Source organism: Anopheles coustani, chromosome 3 (assembly GCF_943734705.1).
Source record: "Anopheles coustani chromosome 3, idAnoCousDA_361_x.2, whole genome shotgun sequence".
Classification (NCBI taxonomy): Eukaryota; Metazoa; Arthropoda; class Insecta; order Diptera; family Culicidae; genus Anopheles; species Anopheles coustani.
In genome coordinates this window covers 95470857-95491252 of record NC_071288.1, presented here as the reverse complement: position 1 = coordinate 95491252, position 20396 = coordinate 95470857, and the positions used below count along the sequence as shown (strand labels likewise).

At 44.8% G+C, this 20396-nt stretch overlaps 7 protein-coding genes across 7 annotated transcripts; 3 read left to right on the top strand and 4 right to left on the bottom strand.

Moving 5' to 3' along the window:
• The first annotated feature begins 997 nt into the window (after nucleotides 1-997).
• LOC131272461 (exportin-4-like) lies at nucleotides 998-6939 on the top strand. The gene is made up of 5 exons (XM_058274200.1): nucleotides 998-1526; nucleotides 1795-2768; nucleotides 2844-4365; nucleotides 4438-4818; nucleotides 4890-6939. Exons 1-5 carry the CDS (start codon nucleotides 1476-1478, stop codon nucleotides 5361-5363), a joined length of 3402 nt encoding a protein of 1133 aa, XP_058130183.1. The 5' UTR covers nucleotides 998-1475; the 3' UTR covers nucleotides 5364-6939.
• Nucleotides 6940-7749: 810 nt separating this feature from the next.
• LOC131258534 (transcription factor Adf-1-like) lies at nucleotides 7750-9278 on the bottom strand. The gene is made up of 3 exons (XM_058259869.1): nucleotides 9107-9278; nucleotides 8817-8976; nucleotides 7750-8758 (listed from the first exon to the last, which is right to left on the bottom strand). The coding sequence occupies exons 1-3, from the start codon at nucleotides 9240-9242 to the stop codon at nucleotides 8314-8316; spliced, it is 741 nt and encodes a 246-aa protein (XP_058115852.1). The 5' UTR covers nucleotides 9243-9278; the 3' UTR covers nucleotides 7750-8313.
• A 127-nt stretch (nucleotides 9279-9405) lies between these two features.
• LOC131258489 (glycoprotein endo-alpha-1,2-mannosidase) lies at nucleotides 9406-11248 on the bottom strand. Its single transcript, XM_058259815.1, has 2 exons — nucleotides 11199-11248; nucleotides 9406-11130 (listed from the first exon to the last, which is right to left on the bottom strand). Exon 2 carries the CDS (start codon nucleotides 11087-11089, stop codon nucleotides 9632-9634), a length of 1458 nt encoding a protein of 485 aa, XP_058115798.1. The 5' UTR covers nucleotides 11090-11130; nucleotides 11199-11248; the 3' UTR covers nucleotides 9406-9631.
• A 466-nt stretch (nucleotides 11249-11714) lies between these two features.
• On the top strand, nucleotides 11715-12810 carry LOC131271929 (exosome complex component MTR3-like). The gene is made up of 2 exons (XM_058273515.1): nucleotides 11715-11971; nucleotides 12035-12810. Exons 1-2 carry the CDS (start codon nucleotides 11806-11808, stop codon nucleotides 12772-12774), a joined length of 906 nt encoding a protein of 301 aa, XP_058129498.1. The 5' UTR covers nucleotides 11715-11805; the 3' UTR covers nucleotides 12775-12810.
• On the bottom strand, nucleotides 12806-13198 carry LOC131271930 (splicing factor 3B subunit 5). Its single transcript, XM_058273516.1, has one exon. It carries the CDS (start codon nucleotides 13114-13116, stop codon nucleotides 12859-12861), a length of 258 nt encoding a protein of 85 aa, XP_058129499.1. The 5' UTR covers nucleotides 13117-13198; the 3' UTR covers nucleotides 12806-12858.
• A 949-nt stretch (nucleotides 13199-14147) lies between these two features.
• On the top strand, nucleotides 14148-15387 carry LOC131270219 (venom serine protease-like). Its single transcript, XM_058272403.1, has 2 exons — nucleotides 14148-14697; nucleotides 14768-15387. The coding sequence occupies exons 1-2, from the start codon at nucleotides 14148-14150 to the stop codon at nucleotides 15385-15387; spliced, it is 1170 nt and encodes a 389-aa protein (XP_058128386.1).
• Nucleotides 15388-15411: 24 nt separating this feature from the next.
• LOC131270204 (venom serine protease-like) lies at nucleotides 15412-20124 on the bottom strand. Its single transcript, XM_058272402.1, has 5 exons — nucleotides 20070-20124; nucleotides 16585-16811; nucleotides 16306-16518; nucleotides 16115-16220; nucleotides 15412-16043 (listed from the first exon to the last, which is right to left on the bottom strand). The coding sequence occupies exons 1-5, from the start codon at nucleotides 20122-20124 to the stop codon at nucleotides 15412-15414; spliced, it is 1233 nt and encodes a 410-aa protein (XP_058128385.1).
• Between the last annotated feature and the right edge of the window lie 272 nt (nucleotides 20125-20396).

The following is a 20396-nucleotide window of genomic DNA, read 5'->3' as shown; positions in this document are numbered from 1 at the left end:
ATGTATGGTTTAACTGTATATATGCAACGGGGATATATGATTGATATGATATCATTTAGTTTAATAGGCTTTTTACCGAGTATGGAAATTTATGCATCTCTGAAATTAAAAAAAAAAAAATTTATTACCGGTTTTTAACGGTTTTCAAGTTTTCAATGTCATTTTTAATAAAAATACGATAAAATGTAAATGTAAAACTCAATGTATGGGCAATCCATTCTCGTTACTCATTACATAACTAATTCAACTCACCTCGTGTCTGAATTGAGTTACATCAAATTCAAATATTTTCAATTCAAGAATCAAATCAAGCCAGAATCGAATCAAATCGAGTCCGAGTCAAATCTGATTCAAATCCCAAGTGACTCAAATCTGATTCGAATCTGTCAAATGGAATCGAGTGTTAGGATCTTCCGAATTCCAATTATGCCAACTAGTGATGAGTAAACTATATCCATACAGGGATTCGAATCTTTCGATTCAAATCCATTCTGAGAACCGGATCTTCGAATCCGAATCCCAATCCGTCATATCATACATGCTTATCTAATGCCGATTTTTCATATGATGTGTTACTTTAACAATTGTACAATCAATGGTTGAATTCATCCAAAGACTAAATCGAGCTTGTTCATTTAAGAGGTCACATGTGCATATCGGTTCAGCAGTTGTAAAGTTATTAACAAATTTGTTATTTCAGCAGAAAATGCCAACCAAGGTTTCTGCACTTACGCCTCAGAATTTCATAAACTAAGAATTACGGAAGAGTCTTTATTGCACAGAGTTATCAGTCTTTAAAAGACCTTTCGTTTGAGGGGTCTGTCGCTAAAATTGGCCAAGCCACTAAAAAGTTATTTAGAAATTAGTTGCTTTAGCCATTATTTACAGTTGTGACCAAGGTTTTTGAAGCTTGATTATTATTATTTGGCAGTGCCAACACTACTTGACAAGAAACAAAACACAAGTTGAAAAAAGCTAAAGCAATCATGGCACATTGAAAAAAGCAATCTAGGCGGCAGTAGGATCGAATGGTTGTTGCTAAAAGTGTTGTCGCCGGTTCGTAAAGCAGCGACGTGTTATCATATCCCCCGGGGGAGACGGTGTAAATAGCGTGGAAAATCATTAACGGAGCGTACGGTTTGCTCCGCATGTGGAGTTTCGTTTGGTCCGCTGAACCATGAGGTGTGTTTAGTCGAAGAAAATCCGGTTCAACAATAGGACGATAAAATCATACTCTACGCAATACGCAGGAAGATCGTTTGTTTTTCCATATCGTTCCGTGCGAGACAAGTGTTTTGCCAATTTGTCTGAGCGGGTTGTGTGTAAAAGTGGTAGTAGTTCCGGTGTCAAATTTTCCTTTCATGCGTACTTGCAAAACATAATCAAGGGCAGTCAACGATCCACACCTTCTTCCCCGAGTGGAAATCTGTTTTCCGATCTGAATGCAAGCATAACAACAACAATCACACAGCAATATGGATGAAACATATCTGAAGGATCTTGAAACGGCAGCCCACATCATCATGGTAAGTCATGGAGGGAAGGTCCGGAAAATCGGGATGTGATGAAAAAACAAAGGATCCACAGGACCTTGGAATGCGTGCGCGGTGCGTGTTGTTATGGGATTCCCCAGCGCAAGGAAAATCAATAGGTTGTGCGCCGTTCTCGGCCCATCCCAAGCGAAGTGTTTGCAGTTCTTTGTTTTGATTACTGTTTACTTTTCTCGCTTTCCCGAAAGCTTTCACTTAACCTTCTATTTGGTCGATTTTTATTTATTTTCCGCTCACTCACTAGGCACCGCCGAATTCCATAACAAACCAGCAACGACAGGAATCGGAAGCGATTTTCACCACCTTCCGTAGAACAAAGACGCCCTATGCACTGTGTCAAGCGATACTGGAGAAGTCGGCGGTCGATTTGGTCCTGTTCGAGGCGGCGGACGTCTTGAAAAAGGCCATCGTTGGGGAATGGAAATTCATTGCTGAGCAGGATCGAGCCTCGCTGCGCCAGTACCTGTTGAACTACGTTATCCAGCGTAACGTGCCGGTGTTTATCCGCGACAAACTGCTGCAGGTCGTGGCAATTATGATCAAGCGCACCAGCCTCGAAGACCATGGGGCCGAGCGGGGCCAAATAATCGAAGAAACGAAAAAGATGCTCAACTCAGGTGACCTGAAGCAGCAGATTCTAAGTTGCAGCATTATGCTGGCGATCCTGGAGGAGTACTGCAACATTGTTCGTTCCGACGACACGGGACTCAACACGTTGGAACATTTCAAAGCAAAGAAGCAATTTGAGGATTCAGATTTGCTGCAAACGTTCGTCATGACGCTGCAGGCCATGGCAGAGATAGTGAACGGATTCGATACGACCAACCAGATGCAAATGTATTTCTTCAAGCAACTGCTCACCGTTATGGAGACCGTATTGACGTGGGGCTTTTTGTTGCCCAATTTACGAAACTACCGAATGAGACACTCGCTGTCGAAGAGTATCATCGATACGTCGGAAACGGTCACCAAAGCGGTCCATGCGCCCCCACTCCGGCTGCAGTCGCAATGGAAAAATGTTATATTTGATGCGAAAGTGTTGGAAGTGTTCTTTCACACCTACTGGAAGACGCGCGAAATCGAAGACCTGCAGCCGAAGGCGTTGACGTGTATTCTCCAGCTGTCCACGTTACGGGGCCCCATCATAACGGAAAACGTGGAAGAAAGTATGTCCTACTTGGCAAACTACTTGACACACTTTCTTTCTCTGCTAAACAAGTAAGCTTTGGAAAGCATTGATATTGGGACTTGGAAAACGTTCTCTTTTGACAATAAATCCGTATTTCCTTTCAGCATCGAAATAAAGGACAAAGAGGCGTACAGCTTTTCCTTGATCCTCCGTAAGCTGCTTCAATTCCTGCCCACCGGAATGTTGCAGATGCTACCGAACTCACTGTTCGATGCGTCGATTCAACTGTGCTTCACTATGACCATGAAGTTTTTGGAGCAATCGGCGGCTGAAGAATCGGCCGCACCGGACGAAGCGTTTTACATCGATGCCCTGAGCAATATGTTCACCATCTGGCTTTCGTTTGTCGAGGACAGAAAAAACTTCCCGATCGAACCGATGCTGCCGTACATTACGCAAATGTTCGAGAAGTACGTTCAGTGTCATCTGTCTCCACCGCAGGGAATCCGTGGCGCCGGTGGTCGCGACGGTGATGGGGGAGAGAATGAAATAACCGATATCGAAGAGTCGGACCGGGATCGCTTCACGGAGCAGCTGAAGATGGTTGGATTCCTCGGGCGACAAATTTTGCTTCACGCCCTTGGTTTGTTGGCCAAGCTATTGGAAGATCGAACGCGTAAGCTCGGAACCCATTTGCATATGTTACACGCTTCGAAATCACTCTCTATCTCCGACGGAATGAGCTTGGAAAACCTGTTCGAGGATATCCATTGGTTGCTGCTGATCAGTGGGCATGTGATGGCGCTTGCGTCAGATGGCGAAACTCCTCTGGTTCCGGAGGCAATTATTACTGTCTGCAAACGGCAGGCCGAGTCGGGTGTGACCGACGTATCGAACAGTTTAAAATTGCTCGCCTCACCGAACCAGGACATTCAGGAGATTCCGAACGCGGAATCGAATGTCGATCCGGTAATCAGACTGATGGCGGCCGGCTTTAGACTGTGCGAGCTGGAGAAGAGTGCCATCGAGGTGCGCATGTATCAGTTCCTTAGCCCGCAGCTCAGCGCAACGCTGATGTGGTACCTGCGGCACTGGTGCAGCTCTTACGTAATGGCACCGTACGAACCTTCCTCGAACCATATCTTCGCCACAGCGTTCGGCGTCGGCACGGGTGGCGCATCGTGGGTATTAAATTATTTACTGAACAAAATCTGTTTAAATGCACAACATCTGCGCGGTGAACCGACCGTCATGGAGGAGACGGTCGAGCTGCTGCTGGAACTTCAACGGAATCGGTTCCGGGCGCAGACAATTTTCAACTCGGAGTACTTCCGCTCGATTTGCGACCTTAAGGGGTTCGATCTTCCTATGACGGTGAAGCGAAAGCTACTGCGTGGCTTCGTTACGATCGGCTGCAGCGTGGAGGCAGAAGAAATGCGTGGCGAGTACATGACGCGCATCATCGAGGCAACGAAGGAGAAGTTTAATCTGCTCCAGGCAACCTTCCAACGGCAGGCGCACGTACATCAGAACGAACAGTTTAAGCAGAAGGTTATTGAAGTGCTGGAAGAAACGATCGGCTGCGTGCAGGGGGCACTTGACAATATGATCATTATATTGTTCAACGAAATTCAACCGATTTGCAAGCATTTGGCAACATTTATGTCGGTCTATAAAAATGACACAGTAAGTGAATGATCGGATCGAGAAACCCAGTTAAGTCTTCGTCAGTATAATATGACTACCTTCTCTTCGCAGGTGATTGTTGAGCTTGTGCTGGAGCTTTTGACGGAGCTGGAAAAATCGGCCGATGTAAAGACGGTTCGAGTCGCCGTCCACCAGTACACTATGGATGTGTTTGCCGTTTATGTTAAAAACAATACAAACCGCATCTCGCTCGATCCCACGAACAACGAGCGCGACCCACAGGATCTGATTCTCATTCTGAAGCTTATTCACGGGCTCAGCTCGTGGAGGGTCGGAAACGACGAGGAAACGATGCAGCAAGCGTCGGATGTTATTATCTACGGACTGACAAGCATTGTTCCGCTGATTACGGCCGATTTGATACGCTACCCGGAACTTTGCTACCAGTACTACATCACAATTACTAACTTTGTGGACAACAGACCTTACGTGGTATGCTGGTTGATTGAAATGAACCATAATTCTTCAAGCTTTCGGTTATAAAATTGTCTCCTCCACCGCAGGTCCCAGCGTTACATCCCGACTTCCTAAAACAGCTTGCTGCATCGGTCGAGCTTGGGCTGACGTCGTTCACCTCCGAGGTAGAGCAAAAGTGTGTTGAGTTTATCGAAGTGTTTGCACAGGCCGTCCGCTGCCATCAAAACCCGGAATCGCTAGTCTCGCAGTTGCTGCAATCCTTCCTCAAGCTGATGCTCGACATGACGCTCGGTCAGAAGATCGACTGGAGCAACACCAACGACTGGTACAAGGCGATGTACACGGTGATCTGCTGCTTCCCGCAGACGTTCAAGGATATGATCCAGCTGTTCCTGCAGGAGCACATGGACAACAGCACCGACAAGACGAAGGAAATGATCAACGAAAGCCTGATGCGGTTGGACCAGATCGAGTTCAACAACGTGCGTTTGATGAAGCTCCGCTTCGTCGATTGGTACGATCGATTTGTTTCGCTGGTAAGCCTTATGTATAAGAAGTAGAACCTTCCTAATAGAAAGTGCTATCGGAATTTTGTTCGCGGATCGATACTATCAGGCGGATGATTTAAAAGTGTTTGTCGATTGTCGGTAGTGGAAGTCTAACACCAATCTCAGCGTACGGAAAGATAAGGTCCCTTGACCTAAGCCCCGCAGTCAGTTAGCCGTTTTCATTTGAGTTTTGTTTTTGATAAATCACAACTTTTGTTAGCATGTGGTAATGTGGTTTCGCGGTTTTTTACAATATAATTATGCTCTAAGGTGTCATACTTTAAAATTCCTTACTTTACATGTGACCAGTTGAATGTTGACTTGCTATGGTCCACTAGAAAACACCCGCTATTTGACAACGTATATAGAGAGAGATTTACAAACTCGTAATGTGTAAGAATGGTGAGAAATGAATCAACAAGCACAACACAAATTATGGTGATCAAAATACTAAATGCAATCCTGCGGGAGAAAGTTTGGGCATTAATGGAATAGATAGGGGAAATATATACTTAAAACTTAAAAGGATAGCTAGGGGCTTACTTCAAATGTACAATGGCTAACAACCTGCACGCGCGTACGGATGTGGACGGGATGCAACCAAACGAAAGCATAGCTAAGAAGATGGCGAAGTACTGTTTGATATTCTGCTACACGCAACATTGGAATTCTATAAAAGTGATACCGTCTTTTACAAAGAAAATCGCACACTTGCACACTCTACCTTTTTATTTAGCTAGAATGTAGAAAACGTTTCGAAATCTGCACCTATTCCTGCAAAGTGACGCACAGTAGCGACTCGAAGGTGCGCGGGAAGCGTGAAAGTGATTAACTAGAGCTATAACAAAAAGGGAGGAGAGAATCCAAAGTATCGTGAATTGTAATTGTTTTTTTTTTCTTTGCAATCCCAAATATGTAAGAAGGATATAGGGAAAAAATATTACACCAAACTGAAATCAAACTAAGCAAGTATTTGAAGGAGCACTTCTTGGATCCATTACTAACCTTCGGTTTGTCCACTATTTCGATGCGTGATTGTAGATACGTTGATTATTTAAAGAATCCTTTCCACAACCACAACTTTGATATACTAACCAACGAGCGGTCGGGCGGTCGGAATGGAGAGATATATTTGTTTATTGTTATCCTTCCTTTGTATTCTTTCCTACACCGTTCCAGTAGTATCTGTTGGGAATCGTATCGGCAGTTAGTTAGCTAGACGAATCTGCCCAGCTTTTACGTGATATCTGCGTGATACTTGACTATGATGTGTGCGTGACGGACGAAAATTCAAACGAGGTTTAATCGAACCTATTTTTATGACGATATCATTTTGTAAAGCAGGAAGCAGGAAATAATTGTCTGAATCGAAGGGCGAAACCGAGCGAAAGCAGCAACGACGAAACCGATAGGAGGACGTGGAGCTATTGTTTTATATGCCAACTTATTACGCATTGCGACAACTCTTGTGCTCTGCAGTGTCCAGATTATAGCTAGATTTGATACGATATGAGATCATTTTACGGATCCGTCTCTTAACAATTTGAGACTCAAAATGAAACGTAAAACAAGCGCGGTTTTTAAAGTTTGTAAAGTTTTCCGAAACAAAAAACTAATAGGGTGTTCTGTTCTGTACAACCACACGTATGTAATTTGGGCATTTATGTTAAACGTTAAAATATTTTTCTGTTGAGCCATGCGAGAGCTCGATTCTCGCTTCAGATTCTATTCTACTTACACCGGTGCCGTGGTGGAAAAGCAGAGAAAGAAACAAATTTGGTGATCACGCGTATGGTAAAAACAACATTCGATCGATTTTCATCGTCAGTAATCATTAGAGGTTAAATGCATGGAAAACCGAAAAGTCACTATTCACGGAAGTAAAAAAAAAAAACTATGAAACGCATTTCATAATTGATAATACTAAAGAACGAAAACTACATTGCGAATACTTTCAGTAGAATGGCCATAAAACGGCGGGCAGATGAAGTGATTGAGTACAAATTAAAGTAACTGCAGTTATAAAACAAAAAACAAACAAAAAGACAGCAAATGCGGCTAACATTGAATGACAGTGCTTATGTGTAAAGTAACAATCTTCTGGTACAAGCTGTTTGATGATCAAAACGAAAAGACATTTACAAAATACATTATGTTCACTTCAAAAGCATATAGGAACACATTGAGGTCTACACTTTTCGGCGAACGTATGCTCCTGATTCTTTTTCTCTCAGTTTGTTTTTTGACTCCCTTCCAGAAAAAAAATGGAGCATGCATGTTTGGCATAATGAATTAAAAATGAATAACAAAACTAACCGAATCTAAAAAACACTAAAAATATGCGTTTTGAATAACCTATAATGAGAAAGAAAATTAACCAAACGCCTTGGTCTACATTCGAAAGCACATAACATACTTGTATTTATTGCAATTTTATGTGTATGCCTTAATTGTACATTGTACCCTTAGTTTAGAGTACAGTAATAAGTTTGATTTTCTGAATCTTTAGAAAACACTTTGAGCTAATGTCCAGCGCAGGCCCAAACGCGGGTTTTCCGGTGTTTCCTCTTTTAATATCGTAACAAAAGATTTCGTGAAAAATTCGAAAACTATCTGGACACAGTGTTTTATGCTAATGTTGTACAATATGAACATTACATTATTGCATGATCCAATCGTCTGGCTTGGCGCTCTCTAAGACAAACTAATTGCGTATTTCTACGTTTCGTAACATAACCAACTACGGAGAATTATTCTAAAAAAGAATCTATAGCGACCATGAACTAATAAAGTGACAGACAGAGAAAGAGAGCATTTACGTAAAGTGTTTTGCCACACGCCCGGTTAAGGTCTTCCAATCCCATCGGTTGTATATTGCAGCGGAAATTCCTTTTGCAAGTGAATCTTAATCTTTATATACCACTCTCTTACAGCTTGTAAAAATTCCCTGTCCTGCTGCCGTTCATAAGGACGAATAAACTAGGTTGGTCACGGCCGTCTGGAGGGCGTTCAAGCGGGAAGCCGGTAGGTTGGCTTCGTCGATCCGATGAGCTAGAGCCTCGAACAGCATTTGCGTGCTGGTCTTGCGAATGTTACAGCTGGCCTCCATTTGAATCGCTTCAGCTGCGGTACGAATGATTTTTACACATTCCGTTTCGATGAGATCCAGCTGACGCTTTCGACCGCCGCTCACGGTGCCACTTTGGACGTCGAGCGTAACGGTGGCACCATTGCGAGCGTCCGTGGCGGTATATCTGTCGGTATTTACAATCCCCGAACTGCACTCGACGGCCACCGTCACGGCATTGTCTTCCCGCACGAACTGTCTACCGTTCGGATGTTCACATTTGATATCGACGTATCTTTCCTCGGTAAGGTACATGCTGTCCAGGAAGTTTGCCGTTGCCCTAAGGAAAAGGATGCGTTAGTAAACGTGATTCAAAACCGGCGGACGAGTGCTCTTACAGTGAACTTTTGTTGTATCCTTGCAGAAACGTCAAGCTGTCGAAATAACGCCATTTCTTTGGCTGCTCCTCGTCGGAAGTCCCTCGGGCAGACTGCTCCACTCTGCTCAGTTTAATGAATTTGTCCCGCAAACTCTTCCATCGGCGTTTGCAAACTTCCACTGTAAGCATAAGCAACCACAGACCAAAGAAAAGAACATACTGTAGGCTAGTGTTAGGTGATCACTTCTACGCCCGGAACTGGGGATACCAGCCCGGTTGTTGAAGCCGTGAGCAGAACGAGCAGTTCACCTGAGCAGTTTAGTTCGTATGCAATCTGCTGCCAGAGCCTTTCCTTGTCGTTCTTCCGTCGATAGTTTACATTTTTCACGTTGTAAAGCACTTCATTTGCGCGAACTTTTGCAATTAATTGCTCCTCGAAAGTCATTTTTGGAAAAGTTTGTAAACACTGAAAATAACACCTCTGAACTGCTTGAGCTGTCAAAGGGGTTCGCCTGCTTTGACAGTAACCGTCAAACAGCTGGCTTGAAACGATTGAATCCTCGCGTTCAATTGTACCGTTGTATAAAGTTGACCACAATAAATCGATTGTAATATTTCAATCATTCGAAAATTTATTTACAATTTTGTAAGCTATCCACATTCTACTGTATACTCTCCAATGCTAGTACTATGCTCTTCTAAACAGACTATCTGCATAACGACAATAGGTTACTACGGCGGAGGACATCATTTTAGCTTTGGCATTAAATTTGGGTTTTCGCAATTGTCCGCTAAACTTTTCACATCCGTTGAAATATGTACCTACACACAAGCTTAACAAATAGTGTTGTTGATAAAATCGTAACAGTTGAGTGTTAAATCGGTTTTCTTGTTCAATTTGATGTTGTTCCACTTGTACTTAACGTACTCCTCCACCCAGGACTGCGTCAAGTCGAGATACTTTTCCGGTGGCCCCGGCAGGTAGTCCCGAAAACCGAACACCGGTATGGCGGCCTCGATCTGCGTGCCATCAACCCAGTTGTTGTAGCTGTTGATGGTGATTATTTGCAGATTGTTCTTCAGCGACGTACGCCATCCGACGTCGAAATATTGCCCATTGGATCGGTAGCGTTTGATGTTGGTAATGCCGTGGTTTTGATTCACCTTTCGCTCGTACTTTCGACGATCGTAATAACCTGGACCGATGGTCGGCACAAATAGCAAGCGGTAACTGTCGGCAAACTTTTTCAGCTGGTTCCAATTTTTCCACGTGGACGCATAGTTAGCACCGTTACTGGGAAGATACGTGTAGAACCCATCGAAGCCCGACCTTCGAACGATAGACTTGTGGTCCTTGGATGTGATGTGCGCCACGAGGATAGCATCATAGCTTGTTCCACGTATTGTTAGGATTCCATTGCGGCTGAGAAGTCGTTTCCACTCGGTGTCCCCGATGCGATATGCCTTGCGGATGTAGAACAGGGGTAGCTCTCGTTTTTTGGAAAGCACATTGTAGTAGCTAAGAGTACTTTCGATGCCGGCGGGGCCCTTTCCAAATCCATCGGTGAAGTATTTTATATTGCTTCTTATACTCTCGATCGTACGATCGGCGTACTCTAATATTTCAATTACGATTTGCAAATCGTAGTGTTGTGCCACCTTGAAGATCACCCGGAGAAGGTAGTCGGAAAAGTTGGGCTGCCATCCTAGGATCACTGTTCCGATGCCACAGTTTTGTATTTCGTTAAAATGTTCCCGGACGATCGCCTCGCTCGTGTTGTACAGCCGTCGTTTTGGGTAGAACGCGGTATTTATGATCTGCTCATCGTTCGGTTTGAAGGAAACGGAATTGTTTTCATAAATACGCGCAACCAACCGATCGCCGGAGGGACGCGTTGGTTGCGATTTGTACCACGCGACCGTACCATGGTAAAATATCTGAACATTTCGATTCAACGGAATAGTCCTGTTCCGATGCTCGGCTGCTGGTGCCGTGGCCTGGTGTTGGTTGTTAGCCACCAATCGCTTGATTTTGTCCCGAATAATGCGCGCCTTGACTTGGTGTTCGTTGTACTTCTCCGGTATGATAGTTTGACTGCGCCACAGCTCGTAGGACACAACGTTCTGGTAGCCATCGTTTGGCAGCGAGAGCGGGGCCACTTCCTTTTCCGGCGTGCTAATGGTAGTGTATAGGCAGAAAATGAGAAGCAGGAACGAGCTCACACCAATGAGGCAGACAAACAGCTTCATGGATTTGATGCTGCTCAGCTTGTGTCCTCCGACGACGGTCATGGCTGCAGCGGTGTTGAGCTTATTTTAGTTTCATTATCGTGCTTTAGGAGAGACAAAGTTGGGTCGAAATTAGAAATCAGAATAGGCTTACAACAGAACAAAAACTTACGATTCGATGTTGATGTGGTTCAGAAAAGCTGACATCTGATGAGCAAGGATACGATGGAATGGAAAATCGAACCTCAAAAGGATGCAATTCACATTGCGCATGAGCGGACCGTAGATTTTTTGTTTGAAGAAGAATTTGTTTATTTAGGACCTGTTCGATGTATTACGAAAAGGAGAGTGAACATGAAAACATTGGACAAAAAGAGGAAGAAGCAAATTGTTTTGTTGATAAGCAAATTAAACGTATTGGAGAACAGGTGGGAACTTTATTGAATTATTGCAAAAGCTATTTGAATGTGAAAAGGATGCTTGTGTGATGAGGTTTCAAATTTAATGCTCTTCGTTTTTTGTTGCTGTTGCTAACACAAAGAGTTTTGTTATTCGAGGATACCCGATTCCGGAAGCAGAATCCTTTGAAGTCAGTTATTCTGTTTACTTTTTCAAACGGATAGTTTCCTAAAAAATCAGTAGATGGCGCCAAAGGCGTGGAAATGTCAGTACTGCCGGCATAAACAACACACCATTGAACACATTGTTTTTGGAAATATTTAAAAGCGGAATGTTTTGATCGTATTGAGGAAAAAGGTTGAATTACAGACGGAATAGCGATGCCGCAAGATACAAAGCGAGTAAATGGACCCGAGCATTCCACACCGTATCGTGTCCACTGTCCGGTTATTGAAGATGAAACGTATGAAGATCGTTTACGTACTGCCTTCGGAAAAGATGGAAAACGAAAAGATGGTCGAGGTCTACAAGAAAACCGGAAATATTGTAAGTTTGATTGCCGATCACCTTTGCAGAAAACATGAACCAATTTTGGTATTTTCCCTACAGTTGTAAAAGTCGGTGTGGTATCATCGGCCAAAGGATCAGCCTACGTTGAACTTGGGAACACGAAAGCCATCGTGTCGGTGTTCGATCCGCGTGAAATACCGAAGCAAAACAAGTTCTGTGGGCTTGGTGAACTATATTGCGATTTTAAGTTTTCACCATTTTCTTCCTTGCAACGTAAAACTCCTCAAACTGATGCACGGGAACGCAGCATGGCCACCGCATTAACCAGTGCTCTGAACCCATCTGTTTGCCGTCACATGTTTCCGAATCTGCAGATCGATGTGTTCGCCAATGTTCTTGAAGACGATGGATCCGCTCTAGCGGTGGTAATAACTGCCGCTGGTCTGGCATTGGCCGATGCGTGCGTACCAATGTTCGATGTAATAACGGCTAGTACCGTTGGGATACTTGGAGATCGGATTATATTGGATCCGACGGCTGAGGAAGAAAGGTTGTGCATGGATGGGTACACGGAGGATAACCATGGTTTGGTGATGCTAGCGAAGCTATCCACGCTGGATCAAGTGCCAGACATACGACAGTACGGAAATGTGGAAGTAGAAGCTCTGTGGCAGGCTTGTAAATTGCTGAACGAAGCGTGTGGAGATCTTGTTCCCATTGTACAGCATGTACTGGTCAGTAAAGTAAACAGTCGGCTCCAAGAGATACAGTTGGATAGTGAAGGAGAAGACGACCGAGATGGAATAGAAAGCGATAAAGGTTCTAACGATGAGAGATGACCGAAATAAATGTACACTTTTCATTCATAATTACAAGTCCAATTGTGGTGCTGTTTATTGAGCTTACAAGGAGAGGATCAAATTCTAATCTTCCGGTTTCTCTGGAGGTGGTCCACATGGCTGCAGCATCTTTTCCATTATGTTGAATCTGATACGGGCCTTGGATTCGTTTTCGGCAACCGCGAAATAGCTGAGCATATCACAATGTCCGAGGTAGCTGGCCAGCGAGTCCCGGTGTTGATTCGTCAGCCACTCGTATTTCGTGGTGTCTGCATGTCCCGTACCGATATATTTGCTCTGCAAATGCTCCAGTTGACTGTGAATGTTGTATCGGTCGCCCATTTTGATCGAAATTTGATGAAATCGCGCTTGTTTGCTAATAGAAATCCAAAGGGTTTGTTTACGATTCGACGGGACACAGAACTAGTGCTGGTGATGGTGATCGGTTGACGGATTGTAAAAGGATTGAATCCTATTTGGGATTTGAATCAGATTTGACCCAAAGAGAGAACGAGATTTAACTTAGATTTGAGAGGAATTCAATTACATATTTTTATATAAAGAATACAGTAAAATGTCGATTATCTGAGGTGCTTTACCATTATGCTTATCCCACGGAGTGGCAATGATTCATGGCAGAAACCGATTTACATTTTTGCCGGAGCAAGTTATCAGTGGTTGTTTGATGGGGATTCAGAATGGGATAAACAATTTTTAGACCGGTATTGATTTTTTTTATCATCTTGTGACTGGATTGGGATTCGGATTTCCGTATGGATTTGATCAAAAGATTCGAATCTTTTTAGAGATCTGATGTTCCCATCTCTCATTGAACGAAACTGACGGCAGCGTTGCCTGCTTTAAAATAACCAAGGTTGTTAGTTGAACAAGCATCAAACAAATTCAAATTAATTCTAAATAGTCAATTTTTTACTCATTTTGCACCGCCTAGGCCGTAATGAACAATAGATACCTCAAATGATCAACTAAAAACAATTAAATATTTTCCTTTCTTTAAGTTTGTAGAAAGTTGATTGGATTCATGGAAACATGGAATATTGCAATATACTGTGGTACGTACACGCGGGATAAATTTAAATAATTGCTGTTCGTTGACACACGAAAAACGTGGACTATAAATAGCGTACTATTATAACGTTATGAAATTCCAAGTTGAACAATAAGGAGACTATTCAAAAGTTGTTTACGAGGAGTAGATGAAATATTCGTTCTCACACATAATCGAGTGACTTGGTACGGTCGCCATATTTACACAGTTGGTGTGCAAAAATGAATGAATTAGTCTATTGTAACCCTTTTTCAGGTTTGCCATTTCGTTAAGTTGTGGCAAGAAACTGTAAACAGTATGCAACATGAAGTGCGTGCTGCTGGTCGTAGTTGTTCTGTTTGTGGCGTTGCCGACGCGTGCAGATTGGTTTGATTCGTGTGATCGCCAGTTTCAGTTGACCAACATCGCAGATGTGACACTCAACTCTCCCTTCTTCCCGTCCAACTATCCTGCCGGAAGCTCGTGCCGGTTCGTGATTCGTGCTCCACCCGGGTACACGATACAGGCATCATGTACTCTAAACATGGGCACCACAAGCGGTTGCACAACGGAGTTTCTGTACATTTCCACCGAGGGGTTCACGTCACCGGTTGGGAGTGAATATTTCTGCGGCAAGGGGACTGTCAGTCGACAGTCGCTGTTTAACAAATTGACCATTTCGTACATTTCGGCAAGTTCCACCAGTTCCGGTTCGTTTACGTGCCGGCTGGTGGTGCAACCGCAAGCTTGCGATTGTGGCTGGTCTAAGCTGCCGAAGGTCGTTGGAGGTTCGGAGGCATCCATCAATGAGTTCTCCTCGATGGTGGGTCTACTTGATCCGTTGACGGTGAACGTATTTTGTGGTGGTGTTATCAGTGAGTTTCCCTTCTAGCTGTCCCATTACTGAAGTGTTTGTAATTGAATTTACTTTATCTCTCATTTCAGTTAGTTCCCGGTACGTTCTGACCGCTGCGCACTGTACGCAAACCATTCCGGGCGTAAGTCGTGTGCAGGCCCTCGTAGGTGATCATGACTATCGTACTGGACTCGAGACGCCCTACTCCGCGATCTACAACATCGAACAGATCATTACCCATGAGTCATACAACGAGCAGAACCGGGACAACGATATCTCGATCCTCAAAACGACAGCTGAAATCGATTTCAACCGTGCAGTAGGACCGGTGTGTCTACCCTTCTTGTACAACTCATACGACTTCGGTAGTCTTTTGATCGATGTCGTCGGCTGGGGAACGACAAGCTTCGGTGGACCGATGAGTACGGTGCTGCGGAAGGCAACCCTCAACGTTGTACCGAGCGGTACCTGCAACGCACCGTACATCAATGGGCAGAAAATATGCACCTTCACCGCTGGCCGCGACTCGTGTCAGTACGATTCCGGCGGTCCACTGTACCTGCGCGGTAGCCAGCGGGTTTACACGATCGGGATCATCAGCTATGGGTCAGCATGTGGCGCGGCTTCGCCATCCGTAGGCACACGCATCACCTCGTACCTGAACTGGATTCGACAAAAAACACCCGAAGTATCGTATTGCGTCAAATAACAGCGCTCACATGTGGGTAGCATTTTATTGATAACAGTAGTTCCATTCGCTTGTGTTGTTCATGATCCACTGCATGTAGTTGAGAACGTTGGTATTGACGCTGGGGTTACCGGCGGCGCACGCGATTCCATACCCGATCGTACCGAGCAGATAGACACGCTGGTTGTACGCATCTGTGTAGAACAGTGGGCCTCCCGAGTCGCTCTGGCAGGTGTCCTTGCTAGCGGTGAGTACACACAGCTGCTGTGTGGTCGAGAAATTGGGGTAAACGGCAGTACACTGTGCTGGGGCAACCACACCCAACCCGACCTTCATCGGAACGTTCGATTTGGGGGCACCATAGTCCAGAGTTCCCCATCCCACGGCTTCCAGCGTAATGCCGACGAATGAGGCTCCGGCAAATTTCAACGGCAGACAGGCTGGGCCGACACCGGCGTTGAAGATGATTTCGGTGCGTGTTCGAACGATCGCAATGTCGTTGGTTCTGGCCGTTGGGTTGTAGCTCTCGTGGATCTTCACCGACGCAAGCAGCAGCAGGGCCGTGTAGGGAGAATCTGTACCGGTGGTGATGTCGTGTTCACCCACCAGCAAGGCTAGACTTCCGATCGATCGTGCCATGAAACAGTGCGCTGCCGTAATGGCGTGATAGTTCGTAACTGAAACAATTTAGACGATGGAAAAGAGTTACAACACGAGTGGCCTTGTGCCGCGGGGTGGATTTGCTTACCGATCGTAGCACCACAAAATATGCCCTCTCCACTCGAGCCATCGACGAGGGCGGCCATCATGGGGAACTCGTTAACCAACGTTTCCTCTCCATTAACGATCTTTTTCTTTGGATTTCGAGAAGGACGAAAAGAAAAGGAAACAAAGATATAGGATTTGGTGGTTGGCCTTTCAATGTCCTAGTCCTCTTACCTTCTTACGCATGCCACACTGGCAATCGATTTTTGTGGCCGTACAGTAGAAGCGTCCGCCGTATGTTGCGCCGGGGACTTGCAAGGCGACCACCATCTTGTTGGATGATGATTCCGTGTTGAGAACACCGGCACCGCAATAGGTGTTTCCATCGCTGAGATTACTTTGTCCACCCGTGGAGATAATCAGTTTATCAGTGCTACAGCCGGTACTCTGAAAAATCAACCAAGAAGGTTATGAGAGGCTTCCGGAATGCAGCTCCGGAGGTGAGGGTCTTACCGTGGGAAGTGAAATGTCACTGCAATACAGGGCAATACGAGATCCCGGAGTCGTGTTCAAAGTCCAACGGCATTGGGTATACGCCGGGTAAAAGCCACTGTAGTAGGGTGAGTAGATTGAGTACGTCTGACCACTAGCAACATCGATTGAGTAGTCACAGCCGCCGTACTGAGCTTGGACAATCAGTGCCGGGGTAAGTGTAGTGCAAACAAGCAACACAACCGTGCCTAAGGGAGAGGGAAGAACACAGCTCAAATATCTTGCTTACGAAAAGGTTCGGGTTCCTCGAATCTCGTGTGGTCTTGTTGATTCTTGATCTTATTCGTTTACGACATTTACTCCGTCGAGCTCGGTTATTAAAGTATGCGCAACGGAAAGGAAGTGTGCCATAAATACTTGCAGACAATCAGCACCCGACAAACCATCTCATTAGCATCCGTTGGTTAATTCTACACGGGAGGAAAGCTTTTTATGTGGTTTTATTCTCGTCGGCAGGGGAAGGTTCTTTCTTTTTATCGCCTGAATGGCCCTCAATTTACCGATCGCCAGGAAATGATATTTAATTATGATACGGCACCCGAAAACCGGGCGGATCTTTCGGGCGGATTCCGGTTCCGCTTCCGAGGCAGCATTTACCGAGAGAAAATTTTATTTTCGGCTCTCTCATTTTTATTCCGTTTTCCGGTCGTCCTTCCTCCTCGGTTCTTTCGCACCGAGTTCGACGTTGTTTTATCCGAAATGTTGCTGCACCCGCCGGGTCCGGGTTTAGGTAGCTTCCGGTTTATTAATTTTTCCCTTTTTTAAATTCTATCTTTCACTGCGCGAAGTGATATTTTCCTTCTCCCCCCATTCAGCACACGCGAGCACGTGTAAGGAGGGTGTTTTTTTTTCTCCCTTTTGCCCGTTCGCACAATAACGAATCGCGGAAGTGAAATGAATTTCTAGCATGCACTTAGTAGTCTCTTCTTAATTTGGTCCGATTTCACTGATCACTGAGTCTCCCGTCCCGTGCCTTTCCGTGTTTCCCTTCTCGCACAAATTACACACTCCCCGAGCCGGAAGCGCACGCTTTCGGTCTCTGTCCTGCGGACTAATCAAATGAGTTCCGACTGGCTCTGTGGAAGGTAAGGAAACCGTTTCGCTACTGAAGCACTCGGGATAATTTCTTTTGCGTTTATAGTGGATCCCTTCGAGGAAGGAGAAAAAACCAAAAATAAACGCACGGGATCCGTCGTCGTTCCTGGGTTTGCTTGGGGTGAAGAAAAGATAACCAGATAAGCGAAACCAGATGATGATGACCGGGGGGTGGTGAAGCTGAAGCCGGTGGAGGTGGAGGTAAATGTTTACTCCAGTTTTGTGTTGACATGGGTCAACATTGCGTTTTTCGGTGGAGCCTGCGGTGGAGGGAGGGAAGGACGCCTGCGTGCAATCATAAAGATAAAATAAAAATAAAAGTTGAAAAAAAAACAAGACGAAACAAAATGATGGCGAATGAGATTTTTATTTGAACGTTGATGTGCGAATTTTCATTTGGTTTGGTGCGAAAAGTTTCGAATGCTTTCCCAAACAAAACGCCACCCTTGGAAACGGATGGGTGGGAAAACATCGTCGCTACAAATTACGTCGGTAAATAAAGGAATACAAATGATGGCACCCAACCTTGCGTTCGAGAGGAAAACTCCCACAAAAACGGAGTGTTTATGGTTTAGCATAGTTTTCTCGACTAGTTTACGGTAAAAGTGTGTTGGCGAAATGGTCCAAGCAACCCGGATATTGTTGGTGGGTTGAAGTGGTTGGGTTGAAATAAAATTTATCAAACTTTAGGCCCTTTCCCTTTTCAATGATAGTGATCCGTATCTTAGACCATATACGGACTATCAACACCTCCATAAGTCTAATCATAATCTTCCTTTCTTTCGCTCCGGGAACTGGTCGGGTGAATTCCGGTAATCGGGGATGGAAATGGTGTGCGAAAAGCTACATGTTCGTAAACAGATAAGGAAGCCAGTTTTTGCATATCATCCCCATGGAATGGGGCCACCGCTCGCCCGTACGGTTGAAGGTTTTACGAGACAACCAAATGGTGGCTCCGTCCCGAAATTATCTTCACGCTTTTTCTCTCCTCCTGTTCTTCGGGCGTGTTGGATTTTATCTGAAATAAAAAATATCAAAATAATTTACTCGTACCCTGAAGGAGCTTTGTAGCTTTGGAGCAACGATTTCAGTCGAAACAAAATGCGTGAAACCCGGCCGCATGGTGGTTCCGTTTCCTATCCGAAAGACCCTTAATTTTCAGATCATTTAAATGCCGTAAACCAATTGGACCATGGGAAGGGATTCCAGAGTCGTTTAATTGAAAAGAATGGGCGAGCAAAACAAGGTAAAAAAATCAAAAAAACGAAACGGATCACCGGATGATTGTAAAAACGAATGGTTTGTAAATGAGATTGTTGCTAGCAAATGCTGCATCGTATCGTAAGAATGAAATCGGTTGACAAAAATTTAATTTTACGCACAACTAAATTCACACAAATTCCCCCACCCCTGCCCTCTTCGTTGCCGTTCGAGGAAAATGCAATACGTCAGCAGGATGGACCATTAGCCGGCCAAATATTGAATTTAATTGAATGTGTGTAATAAACAAAACGGTGGGGAAGGGATGGGTGTAGGGTGGAGGGAATGGCGCATCTAAAAATGAGATCCCGAGGTAGGACAGCGTAACCGATTTTAATTTATTCCGTTTGGTTTATATTTTTCCAACTCCACTTCTCGGCAGCACGGAACGATGCATCCATAACCTCAAACATGAATTAATAGTTTTAAAATGCTGTTTGCTGATAGCCGGCTCCGAAAATGATGTAGGATTTGGTGTGAATATATCTGTGTGTGTGTATGAGTGGCGCGTGTGGTGGGCATTGTTTTCAACGAGCTCATCGGGGTGTAAATGATGGCGCAATAAAACTCACACGCGGTTATTTCGTGGTCATGGTTTATGAAACCGTTTTTCGCTTCATTGATTCCTCGCCTGCCCGTCCGCCAGGCAAATGCCTATTGTTTGGGCTTTGCCAAAAAAAAAAAAACAATGGCATCCTAGAGGGGGGAAAAAAACTCCGCTTCAAATGATTCCCGCCGGAAGTGTCCGGAAAAGTACTCCTTCAGGTAGGGAAACGGCAAAAACTACACCAGATTGGTTTTATTGAACTAAAAATAAAACAAAATGAAAACGTTGGAAAATTTCTCTCCCTCAGCCGTAACGGGAAACTTCCGGTTTTCACGAATCCCGCAAGCGGGAACCGGACGGGAATCCATTAATTTGTGCGATCATCTACCGCACGGAAAAGTTTTTAACGCCCTACAAAAGCAACTAACACACCTGGTTAGTTAGGTACGCCAGTTTTCTAGTGGTCGGAAGTTCGGCAAACCCGATTCCCGGAAAACCCCGATGAGTTCTGTAGGCGGATGTGTATGACCCAGCTTGGCCCGACCTCTGAGGGTGCTTCGGTTGTTGTTGAACGATTGACCGGAAAATTTGTGACACATTTTCGCCAGCCCAACCCGAACAAAAAAACCCCTAATCGGCAACGCCGTGGCGTGGCCTGGCGTGGTGCGTTAGCCACTTTGGGCTCGGGTTGATAACTCGGGGTTCCATTTTCGACGACGTCAATCAAAAACTAATCAAAAAACCACCTCGCGAAAGTGTTGCAGTAGCGGTTCATTTTTCGGCAAACCGGTGGACGGAAACCTGTTTTTCCTGATCTTTTCCCTCCCTTTTTCCGTTGCTGGAACTTGCTCCACTCTTTCGGCCAATGCGA